We start from the raw sequence: 26,355 nt of genomic DNA on the forward strand, positions 1-26,355 counted from the left end.
TGATCTAAACTGATTGTCGATTCTCAGTCTAAACATGTCAGCATCATTTCATTGTGTCAGTCATCACTTGCACAATAGTCTGTTCAATTGTCAAAATTAGTCAAGAACATAATACCATATATGAATCTCTTGGAACATTTGATAAATGTATCATAATTGACACATTGTTTGATCTGATCTGTCATCTGAGATGTGTGAAACTCCTCCTTTGTTAGCCAAGTTCTATTTTCACCTGACCTTGACCTCAATTACACAGAAGCTCCTCATTTTCTTGCACCACCTTAATTCTGATTTGATCCCTGAAAATGAGAGGTCTGGTCGGGCTTCACCTACCAAAGTATGCAATTGTGTGGGATAATGTAAATTTCCTCCGTGGCCCACTCATCAGGGCTTGGTTCACTACTCATCCAAGGTTGGTCATGGTGTTCCTACCACCTTACTCTCCTTTCCTCTCCTTCCTATTGAAGAGTTTTTCTCTGCTTGGCGGTAGAAAGTGTATGAGCATCATGCTCAAAATCAGAGGTCCCTGCTCCATGTGATGATATTACAGGAGATCAGTGCAGGGGATGGTTGCAACATGCATGCTGTTTCTTCCCTCATTGCATCACAAGGGAGAATATACACTGTGATGTGAACGAGAATCTGTGGCCAGACAGACAGCAGTGTGTGGATGGCCAGGAGGGTGAGGAGGGTGAGGACGAGGACAGAAATGTCTTCAATAAATGTTAATTTTGAATTTTGTTTATGTGTTTATATGACATTATATTGTGCTGTATACATTTTCTTTGACTTTTTTTTTACGCTGATGTATGGAAGTTAGTTTATATCTGTGATTAAAAATGGTTACAACTTCCTTGGCAGTATGAGTGCAATGTGTGATGTCAAACTTTGGAGGGTACTCTAACCATAAAATCCTAAAAAAAAAAAAATCAGTATTCTACACAATTGTATTCTGTTAGCTAGACAAAAAAACTAGTACAGTAACCATTGTCAATGAAGGACTGGGCTAAGACTGAGAGGTGGACATGAGGGATATTTAAATGGTCCTCTGTGTTGAGAACGTCCGGTCTGGTTCGAGAAATGAGCCAAACCAATTGAGAAGGATCTTTTGCATTTTGGTGACACTGACTATTTATATGGGAAAGGAATTTAGTTTTGGAGAGATATGAGCTTTTGCAAGTGAACTATGGTGTTGCCAAATGATCTTAGAATTTTGAGAATGTAATTTCTGTTTCAAGAAATCAGCCAAACCAATGGAGAAAAAAAATTTGGTCCAAAATTTGACAAAAACGTCATACTATACTATGTCGTCCAAAATCGGAATTCATTTTTTGAATCTGTTTTTTAGCCCAAAATGTGACCAAAACGTCCTACTATACTATGTCAACGACCTCAATGTCATACTACACTATTTCGTCCAAAATCTGACAATTTTTTTGAAAAAAAAGATGGTCCAAAATTTGACAAAAACGTCATACTATACTAAGTCGTCCAAAATCGGAAACATTTTTTGAAATGTTTTTTTTTGCCCAAAATGTGACCATACGTCATTCTATACTATGTCATCGACATCAATGTCATACTACAGTATTTAATCCAAAATCTGACAATTTTTTTGAAAAAAAATTTTTGGTCCAAAATTTGACAAAAACGTCATACTATACTATGTCGTCCAAAATCGGAAAAATTTTTTGAAATGTTTTTTTTAGCCCAAAATGTGACCAAAACGTCATTCTATAATATATCATTGACCTCAATGGCATACTACACTATTTTGTCCAAAATCTGACCATTTTTTTGAAAAAAAAATTTTGGTCCAAAATTTGACAAAAATGTCCTACTATACTATGTTGTCCAAAATCGGAACATTTTTGAATTTTTTTTTTACCCCAAAATGTGACCAAACATACTGTACTATGTCGTCGAGGACAATGTCATACTACACTATTTCGTCCAAAATCTGACAATTTTTTTGAAAAAAGAGTGTTGAGATATATATTGCCCAAAATTGGGCAAAATATTTTTGGGGCGTTTTGCCTTTTTAACAGATAGTATGGTGGAGAGAGACAGGAGGCAGAGAGGTGGGGAACGACATACAGGAAAAACCGCTTGGTGTGGGATTTGAACCAGGGTAGTTTGCAGCAAGGACTATAGTCTCAACACATGGGGCAGGTTGAGTGCTGTGCCATGTGAGCTTAACACAATGGCATACTATACTATGTCGTCAATGTTAATGTCATACTACACTATTTCCTCGAAAATCTGACCATTTTTTTGAAAAAAAAATCTTGGTCCAAAATTTGACAAAAACGTCATACCTCACTATGTCGTCCAAAATCGAAAAAAAAAAATTCATTTTCTTTTAGCCCAAAATGTGACCAAAACGTCATACTATGCTATGTCGTCAATGTCAATGTCATACTACGCTATTTCGTCTAAAATCTGACCCTTTTTTTGAAAAAAAAATGTTGGTCCAAAATTTGACAAAAACGTCATACTATGTCGTCCAAAATCGGAACATTTTTTAGAATTTTTTTTTTTTGCCCAAAATGTGACCAAAACGTCATACTATACTATGTCGTTGACATCAATGTCATACTACACTATTTCGTCCAAAATCTGACCCTTTTTTTGAAAAAAAAATTTTGGTCCAAAATTTGACAAAAACGTCATACTATACAATGTCGTCCAAAATCGGAATTTTTTTTCTTAATCTGTTTTTTAGCCCAAAATGTGACTAAAACGTCCTACTATACTATGTAATTGACCTCAATGTCATACTACACTATTTCGTCCAAAATCCAACCATTTTTTTGAAAAAAAATATTTTGGTCCAAAATTTGACAAAATGTCATCCTATAGCATGACGTCTAAAATTTGAAACCTTTTTTTGAAAAAAATATCTGGTCTGAAATTTGACAAAAAGTCATACGCTAGTATGTCGTGCAAATTTTATTTCTTTTTTTCTAAATACATTCTTGGTACAAAATTTGACAAAAACGTCATCCTATAGCATGACGTCCAAAATTTGACAATTTTTTTGAAAATGTATTTTTGTTACAAAATTTGACAAAAACATCATACTATAGTGTGTTGTCCAAAATTTTAAATTGTTTTGCAAAAAATAGTTTGGCCCAAAATTTAACAAAAAACGTCATAGTATAGTATGTCATCCAAAATTTGAAACCTTTTTTTTTTAAATAAATTATTGGTACAAAATTTGCATCCATTTTTCCAGAAATTTTGCATTTCCATCCATCATCTACCGCTTTATCCTCCACTGGAGGGTTAGGGGGGGGTGCTGTGCCTATCTCAGCTGACATAGGGCGATAGGCAGGGTACACCCTGGACAGCTCGCCGGTCCATCGCAGGGCCACATATAGAGACAAACAACCATTCACTCACACTCTCACACCTATGGTCAATTTAGGGTGACCATTTCAGGGAGGAAGCCTGAGAACCTGGAAAAAAACCCATGCACACATTGGGAGAACATGCAAACTCCCTTGCTCCAACCGGGACGCGAAGGGTCTTCTTGCTGCAAAGGCGAGAGTGCTAACCACTTAGCACCCTCGCTGCGAATGAGAGTGCTAACCACTACACCAACCCCTTTGAAAATAAATTTTTGGTGCAAAATTTGACAAAAACGTCATACTATAGTATGTCATCCAAAATGTGTACATTTTTTTGAAAAACAAACATTTTTGGTCCAAGATTTGACCAAAATGCCATACTTTAGTATGTCATCCGCAATTTGATTATTATTATTATTATTATTTTTTTTTTTAAATAGTTTGTTCCAAAATTTGACAAAACGTCATACTATAGTCGTATGGTGGCCCTGGTGCAAAACACAAACGCAAATCAAAAAACACAAATGCAAATCAAAAGGCAAATCAGAAAACACAAAAACATTAACTCAAAACGGAAAAGGCAGGTATCTGCGATCGACCAGGGTCGTCGCTCATTGGAGGAACACAGTCTGTGTTTTTAACAGGAAGGAAAGGCACCAGACGCCTATCCACCCTGCTATCACCAAAAGGGGGTTTTGTTATACATCCATAGGTGTATGCTTGGTGCATGTTATTTTGCCTAAAGTGTTGTAGTACTTCTGGTTCAGGGTCACTGTTTGGGTTTTGAGTTAATGATTTTGTGTTTTCTGCTTTTGTGATTTACGTTTGTGTGTTGTGGTTTGCGTTTGTGGTTTTTTATTTGCGTTTGTGTGTTGTGATTTGCATTTGTGTTTTGCACCTCAGAGCCACCGGTATGTTGTCCAAAAATTGACAAACAAGTCATACTTTAGTATGTTGTCTAAAATTTGACAAAAAAAGTCATAGGTTAGTATGTCTTCTAAAATTTGACAAAAAAGTATTTCAGCACTTTTCAGTTGTGCCAAATTCTTCATAGAACTCGTATAGAGTTTTTTTTATTACAATGTGGGCAATGGTTGAAAGATAGATGATACTGGGTTAATGTTTTCAGGTTGGTTATATGTGTATTCTTCATTCTGAAAAAATCGGCAGCAATCACATGAAACAAAAGCACATAAAAAGCCAAAGCGAACAGCAAATTGAACCTTCATACAAGAATTTCCGACTTACTCAGAGCCTGATTCTGTATTTTCTTCCTCTGTGTGTGACATGCAGTTCAATTAAAAAGACTGAGCCACATGGTTGTGGTGGCTTTTCTTTAAAAACGAATTGTATACTGAAGGTGAATGTCAACATAAATTCCCATCATGCCATAGAATCAAAGCACAAATACAAGCCCGTGAGATAGGACATGAGGTGTTAGCTAATTAGTCTTTAGTCAATTTGAAATAAATTCCATTTTAGTATTCCCCAAACCTCTACTCTTCTCTCTGCATCTATTTCTGTACCGTGTGTCTCTGTGTCGATGAAGCTGATGACCAGCTTGTGTGTTCAGTTGTCTCGTGGAGCCTCCATTGCTGCAGTGGCTGATGGGTGACTCACTCTGCTTTCTGCCTCTGCTGCTGCTGTGGAAAGTTGGATTGAAATAACAGTCGTGACAATGGCTGGAAAAACAGAAGAAAGTACTTTTCGAATCTAACATTTATTTACCTAACCCTAACCCATAGTTTAGTAAATAGGTACTGTATAATATCAAGAGCTTATCAAGAGGGCAAACTGATACACAGAGACACTCTTCATGAAATAAACGCGTCTTTTTTGTTTTTTAAATTATATCACTACTGTCGGAGCAGCTGAAACTGTTCTTCCCAACTTCCCTGATGTCACCACAGCCATGGTGTCATGCTTACCTCTGGCTCCACAGATGAGGCATGGCCTGCTGGGAGATAATTCACTTTTTAAAAATCTTGTGAAGTTTATTTATTGATTTTTTTCCCCATTTTATAATTAAATGTAGTATTGTCTTTACTATTATACCTAAATGTATACATATAAGGTATTATTGTGGTATCACATTTGCTGAATTCCACATCAGGTGTAGCTCTGCTAAAGATGGAGGAACTATTGTTGTGTAGAGGGGGATCCCTCCACCTTTGATCTTCCCTGACCACACACCACATGTGCTTATTTGTGGGGGATACTGGCCAATTTATCATTGTACACGTTATCACTCAGCCCTGCAGGGTTCAAGGCGTGTAAACGCAGTAAACAGGAAACCCCCTCCATTATCGCATCACCTCACAGCCCGGTGCCTCCACACCTCATGGCTCTATAATGAATGTATGAGCCTTCTCGTCTGGGGGGGGGAAACAAGACTGCCACGTGTTTTGTATTTAGCTGGCCTAACTTAACTCGAGCGCAGCACAGCGCCTCTTTATCTCGTCCTGCGCTGTTGCTATTTATCCTGCTGCCACTGCTGACAATAGCACCATTAGTCATCAGCAGCAAAGTGAAGGTGCTATGGCAGCACCTATTACACACAGACAACTGCCCTAATATCATTTCTCCTTAATGCACATGGACGGACAAACAAGGCAGGGGCCAAAACACTTTCAACAGCAGTGGAGCAGAAATTAAATAACCAGCACACATTAAAACCACTTTTCGATGTCGTGGCTGTAAAATGTGTCAGACTATTGCATGTCAAAAAAAGACTTGCTGTGAAAAAGGTACATTATTCAAGGCATTAATGCTTGAGCATACATGTTAGACAGACATAACATAACATAACACGCACATATGCATGGGTATGATTGATCTGTGATAGGAAACATGCTGCATATAGGTGGACTATTATAGTACTCGCGTGAAATGGGTGAATGGCAGACATCCAAATCCAAAGTAATCAGTTATAGTTCGATTAGAGTTCAGCATACAAAGATTTGTTCGAAATAATGTTAATGAAATCCTCAGTTTGTCCATCTGTTCCTATAAAGGAACATATACATTACAAATTAAACTATAGATAGCAAATAATGCGCTGATCCGCCACACCTTTACAACTGGTTTGAAGGTTGTGGTTTATATGATGGACAGAGATCCAGGATATAGGTCACAGGTTTCTTTGTTCATCAGGAGTTATTGGTTGCACTGGTGCTGTTCTCTCACAGCTGAGTCCAATCAGCCTGGCTTTGAGTTTCCCTGCTCAGGTGGGGTTTGTGTCTCACTTTCAATTGACCCCCTGTTTCTGTTTTGAATGAAAATATGAGCTGTTTTTTTCCTCCTTTTTGGCTAAAAAATCACCTTAATCTATTTTTTAGATATTGGAGGTAAACCCCAGCAGATGTTCCACACACACACACACACACACACACACACACACACACACACACACACACACACACACACACACACACACACACACACACACACACACACACACACACACACACACACAATGTTGAATACTTGAACGAAGCCACATTCCCTTTCCACTTGGTCAGTGAATGGGAAAAGGGTTTGGAAATAAAACAAGAGAGGCAAGGTGGAGATGGTTTGGTCATGTGTAGAGGAGGGATAGGGATTATACTGAAGAAGATGGAGCAGCAGGGCAGGAGGAAAAGAATAAGGCCAGGTTCATGGATGCTGTGTAGGAGGACATGAGGACAGTTGGTGTTAAAGGAGAGGACACAGGGAGATGGAGGCAGATGATCTGCTGTCGCGACCCCTAAAAAGAGAAGCCAAAAGAAGAAGAACATTTTTTATAGAATTAGTAGATGAGTGTGGTGAGTTGTTGCAGTTTTTTGTTAGTTTCCCAAAGATATAACAACAATTTCAGTTGTGTGTCGTTCATCTTTTCACATATTTGACTCAATGAGGATTCCTTGATTTTTTTTAATATACAATTTATTTCATTTGATAAAGGCATACACTAAGTGTGAGACCAAACATTCTAGAAGAAATGTACATTTACATAACCTTAACCCAAATGTACACTAACCCTAACCCTATTTTTAACAGTGATCTCTTCTTTACAAAACATCAAATCAAAGATACAGCTTGAGAAGAAAAAAATCCGACTGACTGCTGACCTTCACTGGCCACATGCTGTTCCTCTGATGGATGTTACAGCAGAAAAGCAAAAGCCCTCATGGCCTTGAGACAATTTCAGTGTTTCACTAACGTTATTTCTCTTACATTTCCCTCTCACAGTGTGAAAAGGCTCCATTCTGTATGCTATCAAAGTTCACGTCATCCTGCTGGATCCCGAGAGTGTCCAATATGCCCCACTCCACAGGTATCTAGTAACCTTTGCAGACTGGGCCAGAGCTTCACACCAGCAGCTATGCAAAGTGAATATCATTGCGTTACAAAAAATGGCAAAAAAGTAAACTGGCTTCTCTAACCAAAGCTGCATGAAATGTTCAGGCTTGTTAAAATATGATGGCCCTGCACATACAGTACAGTATTACGTACTAAGATACATTAGGGGAAAACCCCTGTTTGAGCAGCTATGAAGAGAATGTGTCATTCTTTTGTCTGTACAGCACTTTTGGAGAGCAGTAAAGCAACAACGAACTGCAGTGGGAGAAGAAACATAACTATCTGACAAACCTCTAAAGGAGAAAACAGAGATTCAGAACAGAATGGACATTTTTTTTTAAAATAATTGAATCAAACGAATAAATAACAAAAATGTCCTTAACTAACACTCTGTCTTTGTGTATGGTTGGTTGAAAAAGTTTTTTAAGAAAATTACTGAACATGCACTCACTTTATTTTACATAATACAGTCATTATATACAGAGCAGATTAGAGGCTTGTTGAGGCTTTTTAATGATTGATGAGCACTGGGTCAGAGCCGAGTTGCACCAACAATCTCATTTCGTCCATTCCTTTACGGTCCAGATTCAGAGGGACACCAAGTCCAGATTATTAATTTTAGTAGCACCCATTTGATCTTTTTGTGGCTTTTCCAAACCGGTGCAAGTCCACGTGGAAATATTCAACAGACTATTCTTGGTCTGAAGAGCCATAAATGGATCGAACCTGAAGCACAAGGGATGAATGAAAAGAAAAATCACACCCTCTGTTGTACTGCTGTTCATAAACTCAAAAGAGCTGTGGGGAAAAATACAGACTATGATGTGTTTTGTTTGAATTGCATACAAACGTGGTCGTAAAAATTCCCACATGCTCAACACTGCCACTGTATTTACTCCAACTGAAATGAAAAGAGGATGCATCTGTCCTTGATGAGCACTGCTGCTGTGGGAATTCGATGAATTACCACTGAATAAAGCATGTGTCTTTATTCCAGGGAGAAAACACAGGAGAACTTACTGGATTGTGGGCAGATGCAAATGTTGCACCATATTCGTGTCCGCTATTTGAATTCACAATGAGCTTTTGCTGTAGTTAAAAAGCTAAGGACAGGATTTTCTCGGAAATACTTAATGGCATGTTTGATTTAGTGGAATAAAAGGAACATCATACTTTACTGGCAATAGAGGAAGTGTGAGCGTGAAAGCAGGGTTGTGTCATTTACAGTATCTTTAGTACAAGAGCGGCACAGAGCATTGGTTAATAGTAGGGTAAGAGTCTTGTGTTTTTGGTGCTGAGACCAGGAATAGCGGAGCTGCCTAAATCTACATGTCAGCACCCTGTTTGCTGAATATCGTGAAGCCAGGCTTTACAGACAGTGAGCAGTCCAACCCAGGCCCAGCAAGAAAAACAAGCTAGATTCCCTACACAGGTTGCAGCCCTGTGGTCTCAATAACTTATACTGTACATGTCTAAGGATTGTGGATGTGTGCACAGGTCTGCACTGTGTTGGAATTATAGCTTTTTAGGCTCTGACACGCATCATGTTAGGCAATCCTAATGAGCCTGCATCTACAGGGCACAGCTGGGTTCATTGGTGCAGTCATTGTGGCTTTGGTTACTGTCCACGTCCCTCTTCCTCAGCTCTCTGCCTGCTTTGTGCTGCTGCTGACTGCTGCTGCTGCTGTGGCCGCGGTGAGCCGGCGACGACGAAGGCTGTTTGCCGTGCTCCTGGTGGTGTCCGTGACTCTGGTGGTGACTATGAGCGTGCCCACTGCCGCCACCATGAGAATCCACGTCGTCACTGTCAACGAACCCCACTCCTCTCTTGGTATCATCGACCACCTCGAAGTTGTCATTGTGGTTGCTGTCGGTAACGTCGCTCTCTTGCACCACCTGCAGGTAGGCCCTGACGCGGTGGTGGCGGACGCCTGAATGATCGCTAAAGTCGATGACCCGGCATTCGTAGGTGCCCTCGTCGGATGGCTTGACTCGTGAGAGGCGGAGTTTATGGGAAATGTTGCTTCCAACAACCTTCACAACCTGGCAAAGAGAACATTTATGTAGTTTTATTATGTTAGCATATTAAATATAATTGACATAATGTTAAAATGCAGTACAGAGGCAGTTCAAAAGTCAGCAAACATTAGAACTCTCAGTATTCATTAGGGTCTTTGAAAGATTTACATTTACATTTTTAGTGCAATAATTCCTGTGTGCACTAATTATGGTCTCGTGCAATATTCCTTCTTTGTGCCTTAACGAACATGACTGCCCTCTCAAACAGTAAATATGCTCCAAAAAATGTTTATTTTTGGTATGAATCCTCATCAACACCAGTAAACATCATATTTTTGAGGCCAATCAGTATATTTTTAGCAGGAGATGAGTATGATGCAATAAAATGTCCCTTTAATAATTTCTCCACAGGGGGAACTTATTAAAGGCTAATACAACTAGGCTTATATGCAGTAGTCTAAGCAACAGGTTGGCCACAAATCAGATGTAATGTATCTAAAGTGTACGGCCACATATTGAAGTGACACAGGTTTGATTTGAAAACTGGAATTGGGGGATCAGATTTCCATATCCTCCACATCACCTGGAAAAAACATGAGTCATGGACATGAGTCATTGGACATGAGTCACTTCATTTTGGTAATCTGAACTCTCAATTAAGATAATCCCAGATAATGCCCTATGTGAGCTGGGTTTGGCACCCCCGCATCCCTCATGAGGAGAATACATTGAATGATTCTGTTTTTTTGTGACAAAACAACACATTTCGGGAAACACTGATCAATGGTTTTTCCAGACATTTTATTTACTACATAACCAAATAAAGCAATTTAATGAGATAATAATCGACAAATAATAATAATTATTAGTTGCAGGCCTATGCGGACGCCAAGCAAATAAAGGAAGTGACTGCTTTTGACCGGTCTATTTTGTTTGTTTTAAAAAAAAAGTCAAATAAAGTGTGTGTAATTGGTGAGTTGTACAGGAGCTAGCAATGGATAATTTTGTATTAATAGTTAGGCTCAACCAAATGATTGAGTCATCTTTAGTCTGTTCACGGGTCAATATTTTTTACATTGAAAGCAAATAAAAATAAATGTAATGACTTTGTGTTAATGACCAAAAATCAAACTATGTCTGGCAAACTATGGCAGCAGTTGCCAGATATTGATGGTTAAACAATGTTTTGCTGCTTTTGAAATGTTTATTATCTGTGATTCAAATGCAGAGTGAACGCTACAGCCACCTGCAGTAGATGTGATGCAGTAAAGTCTGGTTACACTCCAAAACTGTGCCTCCTCTCTGCCAAATACTCACACCAACTCAGACAAAGATGCCACAGACACTACAAATTTTATTTGTGGCCTTTGAAGTTTGAAGATATTACATCTCCAGGCTTTGCAAGTTCACAGAGCAACACAGTTTAGATGATGAGTGTCTGGGGATGTGACGCACCAAGATATAAATACAACTTCGTTTATCACACGCCTTCCTCCCCCATGACGCCAGTGGATGCCGGGTCGTGAGCGTGTATGTAATCCCTGCACGTGCGTTTGTGACTTGCATGTAAAAGCATAAGATGCTGCTTTGCTGATTTACGGATCTACTTTTATCATCAGTTTGTGTCAGCGTATGTGGGAGCATCTATCGTGTTTTTGTTTCACTTAATGGATGTGGGCCAACATCTATTATACACGGAGAGCTCATAATGATTCTCCAGCTGTACAGCCTGCAGTATTTGGCTCCACCCACACACACACACGCAAACACACACTCAGTCACCCAAACTGCAGCTGGAGATTTCACTACAGGGAATCGGCTACAGCCAGACTGGAAGGAGAGGCTTTGTGTCTTGTCCCACATAAGAAACAGTAACAAGTACAAGTGTCTTCATCATTCCATAGCCTGTATTAGTATACTTCCTGTACCTTCATGTACATAAATACACACATTATCTCACATATTCCATACAAAAGGACAATAAAGGACTGTACTGTTAGTGAAAAGAATTAGTTCACTTTTGTATTTTTTTTTATTTCTGTACAGAGAATGTGACATTTCTGAATTCACCTAACTTTTGCATTTAAAAAGGCCTAACTGTGAGTTATTATGTATGTGAATGCACCACTTAAAATCCCTCTCATTGTGAGGAAGTGTACACTTGAGTGCACGACTAAACATCTCTGTGAAAACCAGAGGATAAAAAAAGAAGCTCTGCTGATATCTCAGTGTATTCTCCTCACTGTTAATTATAGGGATGTGGTCTTTCAGTCATGTATGTAGGGGTGTTTTTGAGAATATGATGATAATGCACTGCACACCGTCCCTGCTCTTTGTCTGACACTGTGATTCTGCAGACCCATTAACAATAAAGCAAACATTGTTGACGTGTCTCTGGTCTGAAGAAGCCTTCGCTGCTCTAAAAGCTTCATCAACGGAAAATCAAATCCTCATGCACAAAATGAAAATGAATGCAACATCTGTGGATCGGATGAGGCAGAAACAATGTCATTTGTGTGCCTCGAGACTTTTCAATGAGAGCAGATAGCGGTCAACTCACGCTTATCTTTGTGGCATCCTTTGGCATCTCCTCCTCAGGAGCCACCTGAGAGAAAGAGAAACGCTTTATTCATTTATTACATCAGTATCTAAACAACAATGGACAAACTGTGTTCTTTAATATGAGTTAATGATTAGATACTGCAAGTCCATTTAATTCCAGGCAGAAAAACGGTTACTACATTCAAATTCAAAATACTGAGGTCTTTTAGGTTTCGTTTTCTGACGTAACTGGCAACCCGTGGTTGCTCGGCAGCTGAGACTCTACTGACTGCAATGATTGGTAGACGGCGATCGGTAGCGCCACATGCCAAAACATGATTTCAAAACATAGACATGATTTGCAGTCTGCAAAATGTTTTTTTTAATGCAAATATTTTGGCTGTACTGTTGTTGTTGGTGAGTTCAGTTTGTTATACAGTATGTATATGAATATTATTCCTGAGCATCTGTGACATATTAGGAGAATTTTATGGCCAGTTGCTTTAGATTTATTACATAATGCATCTTTAAAGCTGTTTTTAATCAATATTTTAACAGCATTTGATGAAGATAGAAGATGAAGAAAACAATGTATAAATTAGATAGATCTTTGAACTGTGACGTATTTCCAAATTTCACAAATACAAAATCCGATTTTAAACATTTTGAGTACTTTTTGCTCAGGTGCGTTTATATATTAAACATTTTTTTTTTAAATCATATCTGAAACTCTATATTGCACATTCTCATAGCCTCTGTAGATACTTTACTTTCAAACACAGTAATGGAAGTAATGGAAAAAGCAGCTGAAATGCTCTGTGTTCTAAGGGTTAAAAGTCTGTTTACATGAATGAATTATTTCACAAATGACACAGGTCTGCCAGATTTCCTGCTGATGAACATACTTCGTTGGTCGTCCACGGCTGCCTGTCTGTCCAGTCCAGATGGTTCCTGATGTACCACCACTGGATCTCCAGGGAATACGAGGGCATTCCCGCTCCTCTGAAGGAGCAGGCCATCTCCACATCCTGGCCTCTGGGGGCGGTCATATCATGAGGGACCTCTGTGAACATGGCTGAACAGACACAGAATGAGATGAAGATTAGCAAAATGCTCTTGGGTGGATGACTTTCAGAGCAGGGGGTCGACTCGAAAGTTGATTTCAATGTTGTTGGGTTCAACCTTTATTGACTCTCAAAAATCTATGACTTCAGTAAATTTGATGCCAAATAACATCAGATGATTTCCCACTTGATCCCATAAAATAAAATAATAATAAAATGCTGCTGACAGGTTCAATGTTAGAGGCATTTCCTCATGAACTCAGGTTCATACGCGTTAAGGCACAGTCAGATGTGGAAATATTTAGAGCTCACCAGGTAATTCTCATGGAAAAGCCTGTATTTAGTCAAGCAAAGATGAATTAATCAGGCTGACTGTGTGTGTAATGGACACATATTCACTTACATATCTGCTGTTCTGACACTGAACGTGTTAATCAAGAAAACACATTCATCTTTCAAAAAAAGGGTGTTTTGTTCTCAGCTGCATTTGTCATCACATTATGTCACAACAGTGTTTCTGCAAAAGAAAGAAAATAAAATGTGACATTTAAATTAAATAGTGAGCATGAAATTCACTATTTTTAACTTGAACAATTAATTACTGAGAGGACAAAGAAGGATGAGGAATTTATGGTAGCTACGTCAATATTACCCAGGACTTTGCAGTTTGCAGGGTTTGCTACACATTTAGTTAATTTACAGAGTTAACACATGAGTAATTATTATAACTGTTGTGATCCTGGATATCAATTAGGTATATATATAATGACCCTTATTCTTCCCTCATCAAAGTGCACACTATAACTGAGACCAACAGGCAAGCAGTGGTTTGATAAAGAGTATTTTGTGAACTATATTCAGTGGCATCTTTAAACAGGGGAAATTACTCATCAAAACGTTTTATGTAACAATTCCATTTGCACTTGTTTTAAAATGAAAGAAAACACACACACATTTTCACCACAGTTCTTAAAATGGAAATTAGATTAATTAACCAACTTAAAATGATTTCCACTTGGGTCATTTGTCAGAAACATGGCATAGACTTCTATCACAAAATATCTATATTATTTTAGCAGAATTGATTGCTACGGTTTGAAAATCCAAACACAACATTACTCTCTGCCTTTGTGAAACAGCGTCTCATTAGAGCAGGAGGCTCAGCATGGCATCCTGGATTTCATGTCTCCACAGTATCCACCGTGTGTACAGGGACACATCTGGAGTGACATTTGTGCCAACGACTGAGCAGAGAGTGAAACAGTCATCAGACTTGGAAAGGCTCGAGCTGGATGCTAAATATAACTTTGATGCTGGCTGTTATCCTACAGTACCACGAATAAGCTGGAATCTCTAAACTTGGCAACCCGTAAATGAGAATGTTCTGATAGGAGAGTTCAATGGGAATAAAAACCCAAAATTTAATGAGGTATTTCCAGAATCACTGCATTTTGCATATCAATCAGTTACTTTTTTTAAGTTAACTTTAGCTGCTCCTACTTATAATAAAATGAATACCATCAGGCCAGGTAAACAATAGCAACAATAATGTGTTGTTTTTGTAGCTTTGCCGAAAACTTCACTGAACTAGAGCTGTTAAAAAAAAAAAAAAAAAAAAAAAAAAGGAAATGACTAGAGCCTTTCAAAACATGACACAGCACTTAATGAGCCTTCAAGTTAAAATGCTTCAAATGAATCTTGGGGGAAAAAGTAGTTTCAAAACCCTGAAGTGCAGAAAACACTGATAATAAACACAACTCCCACTACTTTTTTAGATTAAGTGGCAAGTGCTACTTTAAGCTGTTTAAGTTCAGTAGAAATATCACGATTCTGGGGGAGAAAACCCACCCAATTAAACATGCTGTTCCTTTAGTCGCCTCATGTAAACCACAGCAACTTTGTGCTCTCAGTACAGTGTCTGTCACAATATTTCCAGTTGTCATGAGGGAAGCTTTTAACTTCTTATAAGACAATGTGTTGATTACTGAGCAAACTTTAAATCTCCTGAACTTCTGTCTGACTTATTTAGTTAATGAGAACGAGTCAAAGCTGTGCTGATTTTCCTCTGGCCTCATAGATATGGATCTGTCTTGTATTGCTGGAGTATAGTACAAGCCTCAAGTCAAACATCCCTCTTGTACATTGATCAAATCCGCTTGTATTTTTCATTTGTGAAACCCAAAAACGCACCAGGTATCGATTTGACATTACACAGTCGGAGCTATAGCAACAATGCCTACAGGCCCCGTTCTTGTAGATAATATTCAAAGCTGGTACGTGGGAACTGCCGTATAAGAGATAGAGCCTCTGAAGCTTCTTTCAGGAATAATAATCCGTCTTTCCACACTTAGCTGCAAAGCCTACAACGCAAAAAAATTAAAATCCATGCACAGTCACAGCCAAATGCTTCACACGTTTAGAGACAACGAGAACATGTGGCGGTCGTTAGCAGTCGATTATGATGTGAGGGAGATCATTTTCACCAGGCAATTTACAAAACTCACCAAGCTAATCTGATCATATTAAGAAACTGTTTCTCAGGCTGTCTCTTCCACAAACACGTTGTCTTTCCCGTTCTAATAACGTCCACACCTACTGGAAACTCCATTAACAAATTTTACTACAAAATGGGGGAATAATTAAAAACTGAGATTCTGTCACCACTCAGAACACTGCTTGTGTCGCAGTGAAACAAAGACATTTAAGGTTTTTCATGTAATTTTTCGCAGCTGTAAGACTCACAAAGACACATGAAATGAGCTTCTTCAGTGAGAGACAGAGACGCCGCTGTGAGGAAGACACGTCCGTCCTTGCTGTAGATCTGTGACACACACACACACACACACACACACACACACACACACACACACACACACACACACACACACACACACACACACACACACACACACACACACACACACACACACACACACACACACACACAAGGACTATGAGGATGAGAGGAGGGTGCTTTTTGGCATTTTCAGCCAAAGAGGCGGGCAGTGACATTAGTCTCTGCCCCACTCCACAGGTGTCTGCAGAGCTTTCCCTTTCACTTCACTTGTGCAGCTTCTGCCTTCTGTCAGGCCTGATGTCAGGCACATCACTCTGTATGCAGCACAGGAATGTTGAACACACAGTTGTGGAGATGAAAGATTTAATCACGCTTCCTTTATATTTAAAAGTTACACCCACAAGTTTTCATGTTCTCCTACTGTCTCCTGTTGGCGTGTATGTGTGGCAATGATTCTTCCAACAAGTGCTTATCTAACGCCATATCTCTTGGCAACAGTCATCTCTAATCGACACGCTGTCATTGTTTAGGCCATTGTTGGGTCTGTTCACCTGAAGCATTATCATTATCTCCTAAACAAACAGGCTCTCTAGCAGTCGCTGCTCAGCCAAGTCTGACTCCGCTACGAGTCAACCCATTTACCACGGCGAGGAGGGCGAGATGGACGGAGGAATTCAATTGAGAAAGAGCTTTTGGGCACATGTTTGTGCTGCACGTGAGAAAATAAATCATCAGCAGAGACTGAATTAATGAGCGGGCTGTTGTTTATGCAAGCGAGGCTCTATGCATCTGGGGTGGAGAGTAATATATATATCGCACGAATAAAGGGAGGAATTTATATGAGACAGTGTATGTGACAGAGAGGGAGAGAACGGCAGAGGAAGAAGGAAGGTAGAGGACAATGTGTGAGGTAGCAGATAGCAGTGGATGGAGAAGCTGCAGGCACACGTGTTATCGTTTATTTCACAGAGAAATGGAATCTGGTAATTACAGCCGTGATAAAAGAGGAGCAGGTGGAGCTTCATTGTGGCCTTGTATTACTACAGCCTACCTAAACTTCCATCTTTACTCCATTTCAGATTCAAAAATCACAGGACACTTGGGAGTCAAACGTTAGATATACAGTGTGTCATGAACACAGGTTTGGATTAAGCGTCTGCTAGACGAAGAATGTAAAAGTGAGCTGGCACAATCTATAATCTCTCTGGGCTCTTACACAATGTAGAGGCTGTTGAACACTTCAGGCATTTATTTTTATGTGACTTATTTGCAAGTTAATGATATTTTTCAAACATTTATCCGATTAATACTCTGGGCAATTTTGCTGCTCTTTTTTTCTTGGAGGTGATTTTTTTAAACGCTATCTTCTGTGGGTATTGCGCTAGCTTGCTGGCCCGTATCTTTAAATAAAATAAAATAAAAAATTTCAGAATAGTTCAAACACACAGAGGATGAAAGATGGAGTGCCTCTGAGGACAACAAACACTGCAGTGACTGTGAATTTCAGTCCATCCTTTACTTAAAATGTGCACATGAAACTTTTTAGCTGCTCACCTCTCCCCCCTCTGCTCCTCCATGCCTCGACAAAACTAAAATACATCACTTTGCAGCAGCCGCTCGTATGTTATTTCACAGTTGCCTAACAAGGGTATTGAGAGACCCGTCATGTATTTGCTTCTATCCATTTTGCCTGGGGGCTTGTATTACCCAGACTCACTCAGCATTCTCCTCTCAGTGCCACAACGCACTGCTGCAACAGTCAGGGTTATTTTTTTTATACAAAAAGGCTTCAGCAACACTGAGCCTCTCCGTGCCTTTTCTGCTCTCAATCTGAATCCATCATGATCGGGTAGCCAGCGGCGTCAGCCTCTGAATGTCAATGCTGTTCAGTGTGCAAGATGGCTGGTGGTGCATGCAGGCTGCATGCAATACTCTCAAGAGCTTTTTCAGCTTCCTGAAATGGCTTCACAACAGCTGGGGAAGAGGCAACAGCATAGTGTGACTCACTAGCTATTACACTGGTAATTAGGCTGATGTATGTTTATTCCCTGTTGCACTCAGAGAAAAAGAGCGCACATTGCTCGTGTTGCTCAGACACAATTCTGCTAAATAGATTTTTACTTTCATTACAATGCTAATTTATTAAAGGGTTTCTATGCTTCACTGGGCCAAAACCACCCAAGCCTATCCCGTGCAGTCCCATCTGCAGGTTGGTTTTTAAAACATAGCTCACAGGTGGCTGGATGCATTCTGTCCTCAGTTTTTTTAATATTAAAGGTCTGTTGTGTATCATTTATGAGGTTTTTTTTTGCAAACATTGAATGTTCTTCCCATATGTTTGTATTGGAATCAAAAAATTCTATTATATCACAACTGTTTGATTTCTGTAGCCTTAGTATAATATGTGGGTCTATATGAGTGTTTTTTATGTGCTTTACAGAGGTGTTCATCTTACACTGCAATGGAAGGGAAGAAAAACCATCATCAACTATTTTCATAATTGATAAATTAGTTTGGAGTGATTTAAAAATAAATAAATAAATAAATAAATAAATGAATAAATAAATAATAATAATAATATTAAAACAAGCTCTCAGATATTTCAGATTCTTAAATGTGAATATTTTCTGGTTTCTTTGTTCCAAGACTGAATTAATTTAGTTTGTGGATAAAACAAGACATTTCCTGACATTATACTCACCAAACCATTTAAGCTCCCATCGAACTGAAGTTCCAATTAACAAGTTTTTTTGGTGTGTATCTGCATCATTATGAAGCCCTGAAGTTTCAAAACAAACAGTTCAGCCACTGCTGAGAACACTGTGTTGTATTGTAATCTTGGGGTCAGCGAGGGTCAGCATTTTTCCTGAACAGCGGATCCTCCTGCTCCGGGCACTAGTCCGGGCACTAGTCACATCCGGTTGCGTACATTGAACTGCAGAAGAATAACCGTTGTGGAGGTGTTTCACGAGCGACAGTGTCTTCTGACTCTGGGTCTGACTCCGGGTCTAAGTCATTAAAAGGGACTGCGGTGGGGATTCGTGAAGAAGCTATTTTTAAACATTGATAAAACAATGTTTTGATAATGAGTTGCAGTGCATCCACCGTTCCAGAGGGGGGAGCAGCACTTCTGAGACCTGGTGTGCTAATTACGTCACTTCCAGGTATTGGCCAATCACAAGACAGTTGGGAAGGCTCTACGCTGGCTGGCCAATCACAACACACTCTGTCTTCTGGAGCTGAGATTTCAGTCTGAAATATCGCAGCTGAGGAGAGCTTCAGTGAGGAGAGATTTCTATCAGCTCATTTACAGTAACTAGGAGGTTTTTGACCATAAAAAGAAGTTAATGTATGTAAGTAGACCTCCATAACTAACATATAATTATGTGCAACAGGACCACTCTATGTGAGCTTTAATCAATTAATGGAGTATATTAATAACTGTTAGTTGCAGCCGTACTGTAGTTCAGTCAGACAACTGTGTTTTCAATTCAAATATGAGTTAAAACATTTCTTTAGAGATTAAATTAAAATGATCCACCCCCCAAAAACAAAATGGATGCTTCTGCAGTCAAGCTGCAGCTATCAACAACTACAAAAAAAATCAACAAGCAATGTTAATGTGAAGGAAATCATATGTGATATTAGTGCAGACTCTTCCTCATCCAGAGGCATTTTAGAAAATATTATTTTTAATGGATAACCTGACACACATACAGTAGATGGTATAAAAAATAGATTTATGCATAGTTTTTTTTTTAATACAACAGCACTACAGTCTTTAGGTGACAGGTACTGTATGTTCATTGAAAGACATCGTAGGGCAGAAAAGGGCCAGAAACTACAACACATCCATGCACCTGGGGGTCACGTCTACATCACTGCTGATTACAGAGCTGGAGCCCCATTGCTCTGTCAACTTGAAGAGGGTCAGCACTATTACAGGGAAGAAGTGTATACCGACAACGTACAGGAAATCTAATCCATTATCTACAGCTTTATCCTCCACCGGAAACCTGCGGGGGGTGTTGTGCCTATCTCAGCTGACATAGGGTGATAGGCGGGGTACACCCTGGACAGTTCGCCAGTCCAACGCAGGGTCACATATAGAGACAACCATTCACTCACACTCTCACACCAATTCCAATTCACCTAATACCATAATCTGCATGTTTTTGGACTGTACACCGGAGAACCCAGAGAAAACCCACACACACACAGGGAGAACTCCATGCAGAAGGGCCCTTGTTCCAACCGGGGCTCAAACCCGGGTCTTCTTGCTGCAAAGGCAAGAGCGCTGACCACTACACCAAGCGTGTATAGCCCATAGTCCGTCTGCCCACAGTTTTGCGCGGCTGTGAACCTGTGATCAGTTCGCCAATTGAATTCTGACTTTACCCTAAACCTGTCCATTTGTCATATTCCACCTCATTTCTTGTCCAAATTACATGTTACTGATCTCTAAAACTAGCCGGGTCGTAACAACTTACAACATTTATATCATTGTTAAATGTTAGTTATAAAATAAATTATTTACAATTATTGCTACTTAAATCAAAAGATCAGGTAAAAAGATCAACTAATTTAAATGTAACATAACGTGCAGCTGCTGATTTGGAAAATTATCTTATTATGATTTCTGTTTTACAGATATCATGATTGCAATTTATAATTATGTTTTTAAGTCAAGCTTTTCATCAAACAAAATGACAAATTACCACATGAGACGTCATCAAAATACTAACTACTCTATATTCCAAGGCAAGGATGACAACCTAAAGGTAATGAATTACCAGTGCTGAAGTATAAACCATGGCTCAGATATGCTGCATAATCCTAAATAGCAGATTTTGCAATTTGCTAATTGCATCACTTCAAATTGTGATTTCGATTTTAAAAGGATTAAATGTCTGATCCCAGCAGTGTGACTGAAGATCAGGATGCTGCATGAAAGCAAGAAACTAGAATATAAGCTACTGGTGCCAATGCTAACTCATAATATAATATAGACTACATAACAATTAGTTTAATTAGTTATGGTGTTCCTGAAATATTGGTAGGAACAACCAAAAAGTGCAACGGTCATATATTACATAAGTGAATTGACTTCACCATAGTCTCGACCTTTCAGAGGTCAGACAGATCAATAAAATCTGTTGCCGCCTACAAACAAGATATTTCTCTAAGCACTCCTGCTTCTGACATTCCATAGCATTTTCCTTATTTGATTTAAAATAGTTTCATAAATCCATGATAGAAGTAAATATGAAGGAATACCCACTGGATCATGTGCAGTCTTATCTAAGATTAGCAGAGGGGAACTTTGTGTGCTCTGGAGTTTCCAGTAATACAGGCTTTGCATTTGGATTACTTTATTACATTTACTGAGAATTTTTCCACCCTCTGATCTGAAATATAACTTTGCAGTGCCTGCAATAAATCACAGTAACAAATGCAGCTAAAGAACCCAGACATGTTAGCTAAAGTATTAAAAATGACTGCTGGTTAGCTTTGAAGGTTAAATTAACTTCTAAACTGAAAAGCTGAACAGACGTGTTTTTCCCTGTCTACAATTTGTTATTATTATTATTATTATTATTATTATTATTATAATAATAATAATAGTAGTAATATGTATGTACTCTAATGTGTGGGTCAAAATATTGATATGAATATCTCCAAAATGACTACAAAGCCACGGGATAGTAATGATAATGTATACAGGTTCAAGGTTGGTCTGTTGTGTCCCGTACACTCTTAGAAATAAAAGTGCTCAGTAGAACCATATATGGTTCTCCTGCTTGTCCTCATAGGAGAACCCTTTTTGGCTCCAGGTATAATCTTTTTATAAGGGTTCCACCCTGATGTGCCCGGACTAGTGACGAAGCACGAGGATCTGCTGTTCAGGAGAACAGCTGTTTACGTAACCGGAACAGGGTTTTTTCAGAAATCTCGCTGAGCCTGAGATTACAATAAAACCGCGTTTTCAGCAATGGCTGAACTGTTTGTTTTGAATCTTCAGGGCTTCGTAAACAAGGTAATGATGCAGATACACACTAAAAAACAGCGTTAATTGGAACTTCCGGTCTAAGTCTGCTTTAAGAGATGCCCGTGCTTTGTTCTCTATGTTGAATGTGAATAAACAGACAGATGTCAAGATGTATCACTATAAGATTGTCTTGCAATATATTGATTATCACAGAATCGTTGTATCCAGAGGTACCCTGCGATTCCCACCCTTATATTCTAATGTCACACAATACGACATGCGCTGTTCTGGCATCATCATTAGCAAATGCATGTTCATGTTCATATATTCTGTATGGTTATGTTTCCATGTATCCACTCACAAGGACACCTGCATGCAAGTGTGTGCATGTGTAGACCTTCACCATCCTTGGCCTTGCCAGCTCATCCACTTAAGCTCAGTTTCCTGCTGTTCTGGCCCAAATCCCAGCTGCGGGTCCAACTCCCCGCAGTGTAGGTCAGAGGGGGTTTGTTTCCCCTTTTAATCAAAAGAATAAGGTTAAAAGGAGAACATGGGTTTCTGAGCCAAAGGGTTCAGTCACAACTCCAAGGACGAGTGCGTAATTCAACGCAATCAAAGGTGACACCCCCACACAACAACTTATTACCACATCATCATTTTTCATCATTTCCTCCTCACAAACACACATATGGGACTTGAGTGCTGAGAATAATAGTGACACATTTGCAGTACAAAGCAGTTTGCCATGAAAGTGATTTGAGCATCTCTTGATTCACCTTGTGTCCAAATGAAGAGACTCATTTAATTCCAGATACTGCTAAAAAAAAAAAGAGAGAGAGAGAGAGACCGCATCACAAATGAATAACCAAATATTCCTAAGAAACAATTACAAGGTGGCCAAATAGTATTTACAACCAGAGAACAATTTGAATTCATCTGAGCATGAACCTGTATCAGCTTTATGTACAGTATTCATAATATCAGATGATTGGGAATGTAAGGAGGAAGTTATGAATCATGGCAATAAATAATAATACTCAGCAGACAGGAAACTGAGATGTACTGAAATGACTCAAGATTCAATGGAAAGTCGGGTGCCAAACACCTCAAGGTCCAGTTTCCTTTCCAGCACACGGAGTCGAAGTCGATCAGTGTGAAGTGACTGAGGGCACAGGTAAAAGTCAATATAAGGGTGTGTGTGTGTGTGTGTGTGTGTGTGTGTGTGTGTGTGTGTGTGTGTGTGTTTGTGTGTGTGTATGTGTGTGTGTGGGGGTGTGTGTGTGTGTGTGTGTTCTAGAACAAAGGTGTGTGGGAGATAGTGAGAGGCAGAATGTGAGTCTGTCTGCCTTATCCTACCACACTGTCAAGATAATTGCCTTTGATGAGTCCTAAGATCATTGGCTTTGCCATTCGTTGGTTTATTCAATACATGGACAAAAACCTTGCACTAAACCTCTGCTCTCCATTTGCTTCGACTGTTGTATTCGAACCCTCATTTAGAGGGGATAGAAGTGCAGGAATATACGGGAACATGTGCAACTTTCTTTGGACATAAAGAATCTCAAAAACAAATTGTACCAATTACCAAACTCTTCCAATCCTGACCAGCAGCAGATTTTTTTTCATCTACTCTTTGTTGTTGTTGTCAAACAGCTGGAGTGTTTTTAATTAAACACGTAGCATATCGAGACCTCAAAGATCTGTAACTCAGACATAAACGTCTTACATGTGTGTTGCTTGGTTTAAGGACTGCAGTTAACACATTATTTAATGATTAATTAATCTGTCAATTGTTTTCTTGTTTGATTAATGAGTTGTTTGTCTTGTTTGGTCCATAAGATTAGACAAGAAAATGTTGTTCAGTGTTTCCCAAACCTCAAATGACAGAATCCTTAAATGTTTACCATCATAGAGGAGCAAAGAAACCACATCATATTCATTGAAGAGGCTAAAAGGCTACATTTCTCTCTGGTCTTTAATCATGATCGACAATAATAAAGGGTTCACATTCAGCAGTTCAGCCTAGATTTGTTCTGTAGAACCACATCAGTTGTCTGGCTCTCTCAAAGATCTGGCCTGGTAACAATAAGAAATTCAGGGCTGGAGCCGGGGCTATTTCTGTCCTCTGTGCTATGCATGGAGAGCAAACACATGCAGCCTGTGAGGTGCTATGAAAATGCCTCCTTTCTTAATATGAAACAATGAAAATCATTAAGTTCTTCAGTTCTATTATACGTAAAATATCGAGCATTTTGAGTGAATAAATTCCTTCAATTGTAGCACCCCATCATTTTGTTGTATGGGTTTCTGTACAATGACAATAAATATTATCTTGGTTTTTTTTTGTTTTTTTTCTGTTGAAGTTTCTGATAAAATGTGTCCTCTAACTGCTGGCAAAGTCACTGCGCTCACACTGAAACAAGAAAAACACATTAACCTTTGCTGATGCTAGTGTAGAGACGTTGTTCTTGCATGTTCCTACATTTGTTTAAACAGTACAGAGCATGAGTAGCTAAGTGTCTTAGTGCATTATCATAAATCATCTTGCAAAAGTAGAGGGGAAAAATAAGAATATGAGGGAGGAGGGGGTTGGAAAGAGAAAAATGTGAGTCAGAGAACAAGCGGGTGATGGTGAGGATGGACGGGGAAACGGTGGAGGAGGCGACATTTAGAGAGTGGACATGTTGATGTACACACACACACACGCACGCACACACACACATGCACGCAAACAGAGAGAGAGAGCATGTGAGAGCTCCTTTCATTACAGCTACAGTGCAGAGTTATGATATTATTATGATATATAGCATTAATAAAATACAAAGGATCAGCATCAACTAAATACAATTAAAACTGATTGATATGGTTGTTTTTATTATTTATTTCAACAAAATAGAAATGGGAAAAATGTTCTACGATTAGAATAAATTAAAGCTTCGATACACACGGTTGATGTATGGTTAGCACATTTGCAGCAAGGTGTGAATGTGAGACTGAATGGCTATTAGTCTCTGTGTCCCTGTGATGGACTGGTGACCTGTCCAGTGTTTACCCTTCATCCTGACACGCTTTCTTTGTTTTTATAACTTCTCACATGATCTCACACGATATTGGAATGATTATGACAGCAAGACAGTAACTGTCTGACATCTGTGTTGGAATATTAATATGTCTGAATATCTACAAGGGAAAGGTGGGTTTGATTCCCAGCTCCGCTAGTCTACAAAAACATTTATAACTGTGTTTATAAACGATATGCTAATGAGTATTCATGCGTTATAAATGATGAATTCAAAATATATTAATGCTTAACTAATGCTAATAGTGTGCACTTATTGTTATGTGTTACCAAAAAGTGCTATATACTGTAAATACAGACCATTCACATTTATAGGGTAAACAAAATAATATTCTAGCCATGCGACCCGCAAGGAGAATTACAACCAAGAAAAAAGAATTTTGAAATTAACTTGCTCTTTATTAAAGTAGTGCTATATGAGAAACTATATATATTTAGAACATTTTAGAACTATTGTGTTCATTATCTCCTGCAGTTTCTTGCGAGGCTCATCTCAAGACAACGCTTATGATTATTATGTTATTCAACATTCATTTAACCTTTTATTTTAATCAGACAAAATGAAAAGCAGGACCTTTATTGAAGCCAAGGTGACCCTGAGCTTAAAAAATAAAATAAATGAATAAAATAATACAAATGCAACAATCTGAGAAACAGTTTATTTCTCCAAAATAACCGTTTCATCTTAGAGTTTAAAGCGGAACTAGACCGGAAGTTCCTATTAACGCTGTTTTTTTGGTGTGTATCTGCGTCATTACCTTGTTTATGAAGCCCTGACGGTTCGAAACAAACAGTTCAGCCACTGCTGAGAACGCTGTGTTTATTGTAATCTCGGGGCTCAACGAGATCACTGAAAATCCCGTAATAGTTACGTAAACAGCGGTTCTCCTGAACAACCGATCGTCCTGCTCCGGGCACTAGTCCGGGCACATCCGGTTGCGTACATTGAACCGCAGAAGAAGAATAACGTCCGTTGTGGAGGTGTTTCACAAGCGGCAGTGTCTTCTGACTCTGGGTCTGACTCAGGTTTAAAGTCATAAAAGGGACTGCGGCGGGGAGTTATGACAAAGCTATTTTTAAACACTGTTAAAACAATGTTTTGATAATGAGGAGCAGTGCATCCACCGTTCCAGAGGGGGGAGCAGAACGGATGTGCTGGATAGTACTGGCCA

The 26,355-nt window shown here is 39.1% G+C and overlaps 1 protein-coding gene across 1 annotated transcript in view; it reads right to left on the bottom strand.

The window, feature by feature from the left end:
- Window positions 1-9,266: 9,266 nt before the first annotated feature.
- vstm2la (V-set and transmembrane domain containing 2 like a) overlaps window positions 9,267-26,355 on the bottom strand; it is a gene marked incomplete at both ends in the record, with an annotated part of 50,742 nt that continues 33,653 nt past the window's right edge. Inside the window, 3 exons of the mRNA XM_083895083.1 lie at window positions 9,267-9,737; window positions 12,274-12,318; window positions 13,160-13,329. Of these exons, the coding sequence (XP_083751209.1) occupies window positions 9,267-9,737; window positions 12,274-12,318; window positions 13,160-13,329 (686 nt within the window). The remainder of the gene's footprint in view (window positions 9,738-12,273; window positions 12,319-13,159; window positions 13,330-26,355) is intronic.

Source organism: Microchirus variegatus, assembly GCF_963457635.1.
Source record: "Microchirus variegatus genome assembly, chromosome: 9".
NCBI lineage: Eukaryota > Metazoa > Chordata > Actinopteri > Pleuronectiformes > Soleidae > Microchirus > Microchirus variegatus.